Source organism: Drosophila montana, unplaced genomic scaffold (genome assembly GCF_035044405.1).
Source record: "Drosophila montana isolate Dmon_TW-CO22-7 unplaced genomic scaffold, ASM3504440v1 contig_3440_1, whole genome shotgun sequence".
NCBI lineage: Eukaryota > Metazoa > Arthropoda > Insecta > Diptera > Drosophilidae > Drosophila > Drosophila montana.
In genome coordinates, this window is record NW_026998325.1 from 115,887 (window position 1) to 127,821 (window position 11,935).

At 41.7% G+C, this 11,935-nt stretch overlaps 2 protein-coding genes across 2 annotated transcripts; one reads left to right on the forward strand and one right to left on the reverse strand.

The window, feature by feature from the left end:
* Positions 1-7,096: 7,096 nt before the first annotated feature.
* Positions 7,097-8,439, reverse strand: LOC135434849 (uncharacterized). The gene is made up of 4 exons (XM_064691571.1): positions 8,206-8,439; positions 7,691-8,145; positions 7,348-7,635; positions 7,097-7,291 (listed from the first exon to the last, which is right to left on the reverse strand). Exons 1-4 carry the CDS (start codon positions 8,316-8,318, stop codon positions 7,146-7,148), a joined length of 1,002 nt encoding a protein of 333 aa, XP_064547641.1. The 5' UTR covers positions 8,319-8,439; the 3' UTR covers positions 7,097-7,145.
* Positions 8,440-8,962: 523 nt separating this feature from the next.
* Positions 8,963-10,334, forward strand: LOC135434850 (uncharacterized). The gene is made up of 4 exons (XM_064691572.1): positions 8,963-9,176; positions 9,232-9,686; positions 9,742-10,029; positions 10,088-10,334. The coding sequence occupies exons 1-4, from the start codon at positions 9,064-9,066 to the stop codon at positions 10,240-10,242; spliced, it is 1,011 nt and encodes a 336-aa protein (XP_064547642.1). The 5' UTR covers positions 8,963-9,063; the 3' UTR covers positions 10,243-10,334.
* The last annotated feature ends 1,601 nt before the right edge of the window (positions 10,335-11,935 follow it).

Sequence of the window (11,935 nt, forward strand, 5' to 3'; positions counted from 1 at the left end):
TTTAAGAGAATTTATTTTATACGTACCATGGGCAATGCCGAGGTTTACCCGCTATATATATATATTCATTTGAGAAATCCGCTCCGTGGAATGAAAAATCTAAATTTATATTCCCTTTTTGAAATATAGAAAAAATCATATATCTATAAATATATATGCTGAGTGACTGTAGTCCCAAAAAAATATTTGTTGTATATTTTGCTGATTTAGGCAAATCCACAACCACGCATGAAAAATAAGAGGAAACTTTGTTGAAAACTTGGCAAAACGTTATTGGCTTAGCTTTATAGCCATACCGCTAATATTAAATTTAGGCAGATGCACTGATTTCCAACACTAAAAAGTATTCTTCAGCATATATGATTCATCGATCTTTCCACAATGTCGGAGCTAAATATCTAAAAATCGAAGAAATATGTATTTTTAAACACATTTCGGAGATATGATGAGCCAGATAAGCTTAACTTGGATCTCGTATAGTGTATGCAGGTGCAAAATATTTCAATGATTTTTTAGTTTATAACTTATTAACTATGGATAAAAACTCGAAAATTCAAATAGGGTTTTTATAAAATGGAATTGTGGTTTAAGTTTATGTAAAAGTCAAAACTATCAAGTGAAAACGTAAATTTTAGCGCCATATTCAGATTTGGGGGAAGTGGGAGAGATATGAAAAAGTGAAATATTCCTAATCTGTGTATGCAATATGGGATATATCAAACTCTTTTTTGTCGATATTATGTAGATAAATGATAATGATAATAAAAATGAGAATATATATTTCAAATTTCAAGTCGGTAATATTTGTTTTTTAATTTTTTGAATAGCTGAAGATAACATTTAACAACAGGCCACCATTTTTAATAGGCACAGTTGTGGAGTAAGTGGGATAAGCATTAATTTTGACAGGCCAAAGCAAATATTTTATTGCTTTCAGCAATGACATTTGGGAAAGAAATCAGTCGCCGTAACTATCTCACATGGAGGAAGTACCTAATATGCATGCATCTAATTATGTGGCCACAAGCCACAGGATCTGTTAGCCTTACGTCCGATACTGGGCAATAAGCCACTTAACGGCCTCGCATCAGCAGGCAGTCGGGCCGGGACTCTGCTGAACTATTTGCCAATTATGCACAGCTACCAGTGCACTGGGCACACCTTTTGGCTGTAGAAGCCGCCCACTCCATACAGTTGCCTATGTCAAAGTCAGGAGGGAGCCTGAGGTTGCGGCGCACTAAAATGTCAGCAGCATGTCATCAACATCAGCAGCAGCCACAGCAGGAGGTCCCACCCTCAAGGGGCGGTGGGAGCTGGAGGGGCCACATGCGTGTTTATAATATTGGAAAGCGTGTAAATTTGATTGAGCCTACTGAGCACGCCCACTCGCCAGCTGTAATCAAAGCAGCCACTAAGCAGACGTGCGACTAATTGCTACTTAATGGACACCTGCTGTGCCCGAGTGTGACATCTAGCTTATCCACGAGTCCTCCTCGAGGGCACAGGCAGTGGGGGGGGGGGGACTATCTACAGGAATCTCTGCAAAGAAATTTGCATTGCACTTGACGGTAGATAGTTTAATTAACCTCCTGCTAGCTGCCAGAGAAAATTGTAATTTAAAAGAATTTATTTGTGGACAAGTATTGACTTTAATGCGTCGCCTTTGACCCCGCCCGCTTGGAGATTAGGGCGTGTTGTGCCGTTTGCCCTATTGTTGTCTGCTATTCTGTTGTGAAAAGAATGCACAGACACGAAATTAATCTCCTGTGGTTTGGCCCACACACGCTTACACACCTTTACATACACCAAAGGCGAGGCGAAATAAAGACTCGGACGGATAACACTGCGTATGTGTAATGCGTCTCATGTTGCGAATGAGTTATTGTTGTTGTTGTTGCAGCCACCTATACATGGGGTTAACAGCGAAAAAAGCAAAAGCTAAATTAAATTTTCGCATTGTGAACAGGGCTAGGTTGTTTTTTCTTGCTTGCTCAGAAAATGGCCCCGAGAGGAGCGCGAGACGGACGGCTAGCCAGGTTGGCAGAGCTGAGCCGTATTAAGCTGATTTGCCTGGCTCTCGGAGCTTGGTTTAGGTTGCGGCAGTGCAACTTTTGGCCAGACATTTGCCACGATGCGTATACGACGCGTCCAACGGTCGGAATTATTTAGCATTAGCCGCCGCAGTAGTTAATTTTAATACAGAATTTTAATTAAGCGGATGTGGTCTATGGTCATAAAAAGTGTTGGATCTCACTCCGTTGCACACTTTACTACAAAAGGAGCTCAGATATAAAAATGCACTATCCAGGCTTAATATACATCGCTTAACTATGGGTACAGGGTATTCTTTGCATTCTGGCGTCAAGCGCTATTCGAAAGTTTGCATTAGCCAACACAGAATTCATGCAGGCAATTGGCCAAGTTATTAAAACTTTTTGCCAATACTATGTCAGGGCATCATTGATGGCATCAAACATGGTTCATTGCCTGACAGCAGTGGCCAAAAGTACAAAAGTCACACAACATTAACTTGAACTATGGCAAACTTTTGACTTTGACAAAGATGCCGGGGAATCTTTCGGACGGGACGCATCATCAAGGCAGCGTCAACCAAGTCAAGAGTTTCGCAGCCGAAACTTTTTCAAAGCTATTTTTGACTGCGGTCAACTAAACAAACACAAAGTTCTAGAGAAGTGCCCGATTGCCCACCGCCTGCTAAACCAAACCCCAAACAAAAATGTCGCAAAAGACGACAACTTCATCTGGATGCGGTCAGATTCAATTAGATGCTGTTCACTGCTTTAGCCTTGGCATCAACTTTCAGTGGCCAGAAAGGCAACAAATCTTGAAGTCGGGTAGTTGATTAGAAGGCGTCTCGCATGCAAGTAGCCAGAGGCCCTCAGCCGGAACGGGTCTCTTAAGGTCATCGGACAGTTAGTCAAAAGTCTTATTTACCTCAAATGAGGGCTGCTGCCGCAGTTGCTGCTGCTGCTGCTGCTGCTGCTGCTGTTGTACATTTGCATTTGCGCCCACAAATATCCGCAGGCGTCGTTGTTGTTTTTGTTGCGCTTTATTAAAGATGCATAGTTTGAAATATTCAATCAACTTTGGGCCAGAAACTCACTGCAACGAAATTGGCAGCAATGTTGCCGTTGCAGTTGCAGTTGCCGTGGCAGTTGCCATCGCAGTAGTCGCTGTCGTTGTGTTGATTTATGCAACGTTGACGTTGACGTTAACGTTGCTGTAAGTCGCATTGGTCGATGGGTCGGTCGACGGGTCGGTCGATGCTTGATGGACGTTGGACGGCAATCGGGCAGAGGGATCTTTGGGTGGCTCGTGGTCGGCCTGTGGCTGCTTCTGTGTCTGCATTTTGCCAGGCAGCGACATAAGCAAATATTTTGTGGCTATTGCTCTACGGCTGCTGCTCCGTATTGCTGTTGCGCTCCTGCGCTGCTTTGTCGTGTGTGTCCTGCAGCCATTCAATTATGTTGTGCCAGCAAGTCGAAGCCCGGACTGCCTGACTGACTGCCTGAATGGCAATTTCAAGGCTCACGCCACACACTGCCTGAGATGTCATACAATGTGCTGTGTGTGTGTGTGTGTGAGTTAATTTGTTATTCAAATTTGTGTGTTATATATTGTTATTACAGTGAAAATTGTTGTTGCGGCTGTTGCACCCAGGGAGTGCATTGCCCGACGGGCAATAGTTGTTGTTTCTAGCAAGCAAACGACATGACGATCCCATTTACTAGATAGGTTTTGAAATCAGACACACTTCAGGAATGTCCAGGTAGTTTTATCTTTTAAATCTTTAATTTATATGAACTGATGATAAAATATTATCAACATTATTATTACTATTATTATAATTTATATACGTATTATTCGAGTACATCAAAATAATCATATGGTTATATATGATTAAATGTGCTGAAATGATTATTTTTTATAGACAGCCCTTCTATTGTGTTCCGTTATTTGGCAAAGGCGGGTAGTTTTGGTGACTATTTCAAAAGTGAACTTGATCACGGTCGAGGTGTAATGATGATATCTTACATAGCTCGGCAAAACGTTTGAGTTGTATATAAATTGGGTAAGATTGAGTTTAGAAGCGACTAAGGTGATAAATTTCTTTTAATTTCTGTTGATTACTTTATAAATACCTGACCTAAAACCGAGTTAGAATTAAAACTTACTACTTGAATGTTCGGCTAAATACTTTGCATATTTTTTGTTCAAAATAGGAATCGACTAATAATTATATAATATATACTTATATATATATATATATATATATATATATATATATATAATTATACCCGAACCCATTAAAACAGGCAAAAGGAAGCACCTGTCCGTCCGTCTGTCTGTCGGTCCGTATGTATGAACGCAAGGATCTCAGAACCTGTAAGAGCTAGAGACTTGAAATTGTACGTAAGTGCTCCTAGTGCCCGCGCAGTACGAGTTTTGTTTACGGTTATCGATAACTTGCCCGTTTCCAAGCAATCGATAATAATCGATATAGGAATCCTGGTCTCTAAGGTTTTAAGGGCTAGAATCCAAAATTGACATGTAGCTTCTTGAATAGCATATATATCTAGTATCATTCATTATATTGCTAATTTTATTACAGATCATGGTTTTATACAGCTTGAAATGAAAAATGGGTTGAGAGACTATCAAGTCAAACAAAATTAACATATTTATGACATTGTTAAGTAAAAGCAAGAAACGCTGCTTATCGCACCCCATTTATGTGATATGTTTTAATAATCGAAACCATTAATCAACTGAGTTAAGACATTCCCCAGTGGCTTTATTCACCTTGACACCCGACAACAACAAAAGGAATCCGTAGAAAACTTCAGGCAAATACCAACCTAATCTACCCCCCCTCCTTGACTGAGCCATGGCCAACTATTAAGGATTAAAGCTTAACTGTCTGGTTATACATACGTCTGGGGTCTGTGTCTGAATCATGGCCTGGGTCTGGCAGTTGTCTAGTCTCGCAGCTCCAGCGGGAGCACCCACTCGGCAAGGTAAAAATGCGGGCTAAGCGGATTAATTTGTTGACGCGTTGCTCAATAGAAAAGTAAAAGATACGAAGAAGAAAACACAAGCCGAAGCGAAATGAAAAACCAGTAGTAAATGCAAAAGGAAATCCAATAATAATTATCGAGCGCAATGGCTCGATGAGAGGGCATTCAAAACCGAGAAATTTACACAACAAAAGCGACCGCGACGTTTTCAGCTGTCAGCATTAATTAAAATGTTTTCTTATACTCCAGACCCGTCTATATATCAACAGCAATAGCAAATGCAGCGTTCTAACACCTTTCAAGCTTCTACGGGCGGAAATGTCTCAAGAAATGGGAATCAAAACACGGACAGAACAACGACATGGCATAAAAATGTCAAAGTTCTCCGCCCACCCGGGCCCCTGGCACTGTCGAAAGAGTTGAAATCTAAAATTTATTCTTGGCATTGAATTTGTCAGCACGCTGCAGCACAACAATTTTTCAATTTCAGCTCGGCTGGATGGAAATTATTTGACTCAGATATTTGAAACTTTTTCCTACATTTATTTGGCACTTTCCGCATCAAATTGACAATCATTAAAACTAGAAAATTTCATGCTCAATGGCAAAACAATGCAACAAAAACTGTCAATTGGTTTAGGCCAGAGTGCATTCAACTTGTACAGTCCAACAAAAGTGTTAAGCCGATAACTTCTGTTGAGCATTTCAAGCTTAGATTATACTCTTCTCGAGAGTATTATAATTTTCCTTTGAAATGTGTAATGTATATGAGATATCTTGGATACTATAAATTATATATGTACATTCTAGGTCAGATATGTTAAACTCTATGCGTCTGACTGTTTCTATTCAAACTAGTCTCCTACTTTTAAAGCTATAGTAATGAAACTTTGCATAGGTCCGTCTTTTTATGCAGGCAGTACATATGCAAGAGTCGGTCGGATCGGACCACTCTGGGAACCAAGGAAGTGATTAACACAATGATCAAGTCAAGAATAGTGCGGCTGACTATGCTTCTAACATATCTGAAAAGCCGCATCAAACCAGACTCTTATATCATGTGGCTCATAAAGAAAGAATCGGTCGGAAAGAGGGTATTTAATCTTTGGCATGCCAAAGATAACCAAGTTTCTTTGTTATTTTTTATTTTGTGGATTGGGGTTAGGCCACAATGTCAATTGGTCGACAGGTTAAACGGCGGATCGAAAGCTTTTCAATGAATAATTGAAAACGACCTTTTTTGGGGAGGTAATTAAAAAAGTTTTTCAATATGCGCCCGCCGAGTGTCAAGTCGTGCAATTGACAGTACAATACTTTTCTTCTTTTTTTAAGCTCTTGCCAGCCGTTCCGCTAATTGTGAGAAAGGTATGGCCCGGCTAAAGCAATAGAGGGGCGGAGACTGGGGACATTCCTTGACTGACGTAATTAAAAAGCCGTCAAGCTAAGTTTGTGCAGTCTGTAATGTGCAATTGATGCGACAGGCCGTTAACTGCACTCCCGGTTAGATACTAGTACTCCAGCCATCGCCGTCGCTGTAGCCGTCGACGTCGCCATGGCCATCTGCCCTTGTCTCCAGTTTTCTAATTAAATGAGCTAACGGCCAATGCAGCGTCACATTTGTCTTGAGTGTCCGACAATTTTGTGACTTATGGCGACTACAGATGCGGAGAGCGAGACAAAAGTCAGTGTTTCAGTCGGACCCGGCCTCGGACTCAGACCAAGAGTAAAGAATGGGACAGCAAACCAGCGTCCGAGTGGGGCAAGATTTATGAGGTAAAAGCAATTAGAAAGTGGCATCAACAAGCGATATTAATAACGTTTAAGAGCTACAAAAAGCCGAAAGTTCAAAGTTGAGGAGGAGAAATAGATGCGAAGAGTATGAACAATATAAATAAACATATTCAAAAAGAGGGGCAACACGACAAAAATAATGAAGAACCTAATGGAAGAGAGTCCATATCAGAGAGATAGAGCCTTCAAATTTAGATTATCAAATTATCGCTATCCTCCCATGCTATTTCCCCGTACTAGGTATCTCCATGTTGGCCTCTCGCGAGTATTTTTATAAGAGAATATATGTTTATTACTTAAAATTTGATTGCCTCGTTAGCAGTAAGCCTTGGCATTCTGCGCAGTGACCGATTCGTTTTCGTCTTCGAATTCTCGTAACAGCTCTTGCAAAATCTCCATCTCCATCTTGACAAAATCCAATTGGCCCTCTACATTTTTGCGCCATACTTCAGGAGGAATATCTGTGACCAAAAATTTATTGAATGCTTGAGAAGTTTTGTTCCAATAGCGCACTTACTGCGTCTTTTACAAAGAATGCGGTATAGAATGTCAACAGCATCCATACATCGCTGCTTTTCCAAATAACTGGCGGCTATAACATCTTTAGTATGTGCCAGAATCTTCTCCCACTTAAGGCACAGAGCACGTGATTCACTATAGGATCGTTCCAGCTTGGACAGATCATTCTTTAGGCCCAGTACGGCGAGGGCTGCCTCGTTTGTGATCTTAACCATGTGCTGACGCATCGCCTCGATTTCCTGTAGCTTCTTGTTTTCCAGTTCACTGATCTCTATTTGGGCTAGCACTATATGACAAGGTATAAGTAGGGACAAGCTCTTGACTGCCTCCTCTATGCTTACTGAGTGCATCGCAGCGATCCATACAATCTTTCGGCGAGACAAAGATATCCGAGATATTCACAACATCCTCGAGTACCTTTTCATAGGGTTGCAGCTCCTCGACTGTGCCTTTGAGCGCCTCCCGAAAGGTTGTTAGCTCGCTAATGGAGGTCATGAACTTTTTGATGTCCTCGCTGAGTTCCTTGTGTAGCTCACTCTCAGTGTTGATGGCCTTCTCTGCGATTCGTTTCTTGTCCGCGCAGTCCTTGATAAAGTTGTTCACTTCAATAAAGCGCTGCCTCAGTACCTCTTGCGTCCTGTACATCTTTTTCACTCGCGCCTCATTTATTGTCGCCTGGCGCCTAGAATCGACCAGCATCTCCTCTTGCAGTCTAACCATTTTTTCATGCTCTCGAGTATTATGTATGTAGAGGAGCTCAATGGAGTCGCCAGCGGCATCCGAATTCGGTGGCTTGCTAGAGAGAGGTTCCAGCTAAGAAGAGCTACATCCTTGCACCACTTTATGATCCACTTACATAAAGTACTTTTCCTGTAACTTCGACTGAATGTAGTCGCCCACTGCCTCCTCGGGCCGCAAATCCAGATTACCCAACACATCGATAGACTTCGTCGGCTTAGTTCGTGGCATTTCGAAAAAGTTTAAATGTAATATTTATTAACGCAAATTAAAGCACAATTAAAACGGAAAAGAGCCAAATCTCTTGTAACTATGTAAGTGTTGTAGTGTACTGAACATGAATGAATGAACACATATTTAAAATGTTTAACACTAAATTGAAGTATAACTCAGGACACAAATACCAATCGTTGCCTGGGAAACGAAGGACTCATGACAACCAATGTTTGTAACAAACATAACCACGAAAATCAGTTCTCCAAAGCGTTGAATTCAGAACCAATACGAACTAGAGACTTGAAATGTTTCCTACTAATGCCCGCTCAGAACGAGTTTGTTTTCGATTGTCAATAATTTGTCCCGTTTCCAAGCAATCGATAAGAATCGATATCGGAATCCTGTCATTTGAGCATGTCTCTTAAGTTTTAAGAGCTATAGTCACAAGACTTGTCTTGAAGCTTCTAGAATAGTAGATACAGATTTAGTGTCTTATATTTATATCTACCACCAACCGACAAACACCCCCGCCCAGGCACGCCCCATCGCAATTAATCAAAGTTCAAAGGATATTTTGGTTAATATTATGGCTGCTATTCCGTATTCCTATCGGTTTTTTTAGTAGTGAGCCTTGGATTGGTTGTCAATGGGCTCACTTAGCTCATATTGTTCACACTTTACGTTTAGTCGACAATACAAAAACGTTTAGAACAAAAGTTCAGATTATATTTTTAACCAGAGAGCAAGAAATTCCAGAAAAATGCCGCGCCACAAGCCCACTCTAAAGACCGATGTCATCGGCAATCTGGACTTAAATCCCGAGGATGCGGTGGGCGAGTATCTGCTCTCTCGCCAACAGGAGCGATATTTCGTGTAAGTAAAGTCAAACCGGCTGACAGGCGGCAATAAGCTGATTCTCCCATGGCAGGAAACCACCCAACTGGGACTCGGCGGGCGACTCCATTGAGATGCTCTACATAGCCAATGCTCGCGAGCATGATGCTATGCTGGTGCTGCAGCGTCAGCTGCTGGAGGATGCCCAGCGCCAGACGGAGATGAACCACCAGCGCATAGCACAAATGTATAGGATGCAGGAGCGCTTGCGAAAGCGTTTCATTGAGGTGAATGGTTTTATTAAGGACTGCGCAGACAAGAAGCGTACCGCCGAGAAGATCATTCGCCAGGAGGAGGCGCTCCATGACGAGCTAAGCAAGTGCATTGACGAGTTCAAGAAGTCGATCAGCGAACTGAATACCTTTCGAAATACTCTTAAAGAAACTGTTAGACAGTTTCAGCCCTACGAGCGAGTCTTGGATGATGTGGTGGAGAAGTCGGACATTTTTGTTTCGCCCAAGGACTGCATGGATCGTTGTGATGCATTAAGTGAGTAAGAGAAGCCTTAGCACATATTAATACTCAGGATAAAATCTGTGAACAGTGCTCGCCCAGGTTGAAATAAATGAGCTTGAGAACAAAAAACTGCAGGAGATTGAGGATATGCGCCAGCGTATGGTGAAGATCACCAGCGAGGCTGCTCTCACTGTGCTGGGTCTAAAGAACGATCTGGCCAAGCTGGAACGATCCTACAACCAATCGCGTGCCCTGGGGCTCAAGTGGGAGAAAACCCTAAGCCTTTGCAAGGACACAATTAGCTACAACGATCTAGACAAGGATCGTGCACTGGATGGCATTCAAATAATTTATCGAATGTTGTGCAAGCGCCGCGGTATGTTTCTCTATATGATTTTGCCTACTGCTCCCAGATTCACGGAATCTTCATCTAGATGTCGACGCCCCTCATCATCGGCGCGAAGTGGAGAAGTGCGTAGATTTTATTAAGCGTGAAGTAGAGCTTCTGACACTCGTCTTGCGAGAACTAGAGAAAAACACCCACAAAGGCAGCAAGTCCGTCAATCAGGAAGGGGCTCTCTGTGGATAATAAGTCGAAGGCTTAAAGATTATTGATTATTCCGCGACTCTGTTATGTGAATAAAGATTAAAGCTTTGTGAAATCTCACGAGCAAAAAAAAATCTAAGAACGATTTTTGTTTCATAGTTAGTCCAACCCTTAACTCCCCCAATTCTGAAAACATATGCTTCTGTCCCATAAATTTGTACTTGGAGCCAGGCAAATCAAGTAAAATTTAATAAAAAAAAAAAAAACAAACCAACCCAATAAAAGATTGCGACGCACACACATGGACAGAATTTGAACTTTTCAAGAGGCTGTCAATTGGGGGGAAGGAAATAAATTTTACGTTCGGCCGCAACTTGACAATTCGAATCTCTTGCATCTTTCCATTCAATTGCCAATTGGATTCTATGGCCAGAGATAATCCAACTTAAGGACAGATAATTCTTTTATGCGAACATTTTGTTTTCGATTTCTCTCCTCGCATTTACAACTCGAACCACAAAGAACTCGACAAGGGCACTAGCAACTAATTTCATGCCTCCTAGGCCACGCCCACTCTTATAAAAGTTTCGCCTCTTTGGCAAGGCATTTGAACGGGGCGTGTCGTTTGTCTTTATTCAATTTAGTTTATTTGATTTGCGACTTTTACTGATATCAGCTGGAGAACTAAGTTTCACGAGGGTAGCAGCAGCAGCTCTCTCCAAAAACTAAAATCATCAAATTTGCCTCAAGCGCAATAAAATGCAAAGAAATGTATTTTTCTTTAGAAAAATCTACATACACATACCATTTTATCTGTGAGTGTAGTTGGAAAAATCAACGTTAGTTTATTTAAATGCCACCAACTGACCGCCCACGAGACTACCCCGGGGAACGTTCCATTTGGCTTGTGGTCCTTTTGCATGTCTTGCCGCCGAGGGGCGGGGCGAGGGGCAGCAATTACATTAAGGTCGAGATAGTTTCAGCTTGGCCCTTTTTTGTGGTGCCGTCGCATTTGGGCAAATTGTCTAAGCACTTAAGATTTGTTGCCTGTCATTTAAATAATTGAAAATATATCAATTGTCAGCAATACCAAGACCCGCCCGACGACAATGGGCTATCCTAAAGGATACCCAAGTCAGCGAAATATCCTCTGGTCGCCACGCCCACAGCGAGCTGAGGTGCTAGACCGTTTCAATAATATGTCAATTAATTGTCCTGTCGCTGGCAATAAGTATGCTGATGACAATAAAGACTAATTCCCAGTTAAATCTTTGACTTCACTGCATTTACAGTCTGCAAATTATATAATAAGAAACATTCAATTCAACAATTAGCGTGGGTTGACTGGAAAGTTGTGGAAACAGGAGAAATATATGGAAATACTATCTGCTAGGCTAGCGTTTGGCCTAGTACCACACTCCTCTAGGTCTAAGTTTGGAAAACTTTTTTAGCCATACACGATTCACTTTCCTTTTATTTTTATTTTTTGCATAGTTGGCGAAACACTTAATTTAACTTTACAAGTTCTTAATGTGCTGGCCAGACAGCTCAGCCCAAGAAGGCGGAGCGACAAATGGCAATTAGAGAAACAATTGAAGCCAATGCCAGAGCTCGGGAGGCAGGACAAAGGGCGAAAGGAAGTGACTCGCAATTAAAGGCCACTTGAAGTCACAGTTGAATTAACTGAAAGTCACAGTTGGCTTTAAGTCAGTTTAAACCGAAGGCCCTTCGAGTG

Excerpts from the sequence above, each read along its gene's own strand:
- LOC135434849 (XM_064691571.1), bottom strand. The coding sequence starts at position 8,318 with ATGCCACGAACTAAGCCGACGAAGTCTATCGATGTGTTGGGTAATCTG. Across the intron at positions 8,146-8,205 it reads TTACAGGAAAAGTACTTTAT|CAAGCCACCGAATTCGGATG; the intron begins GTAAGTGGATCA and ends ACCTCTCTCTAG. Across the intron at positions 7,636-7,690 it reads GGATCGCTGCGATGCACTCA|TGCTAGCCCAAATAGAGATC; the intron begins GTAAGCATAGAG and ends CTTGTCATATAG.
- LOC135434850 (XM_064691572.1), top strand. The coding sequence starts at position 9,064 with ATGCCGCGCCACAAGCCCACTCTAAAGACCGATGTCATCGGCAATCTG. Across the intron at positions 9,177-9,231 it reads CAACAGGAGCGATATTTCGT|GAAACCACCCAACTGGGACT; the intron begins GTAAGTAAAGTC and ends CTCCCATGGCAG. Across the intron at positions 9,687-9,741 it reads GGATCGTTGTGATGCATTAA|TGCTCGCCCAGGTTGAAATA; the intron begins GTGAGTAAGAGA and ends ATCTGTGAACAG.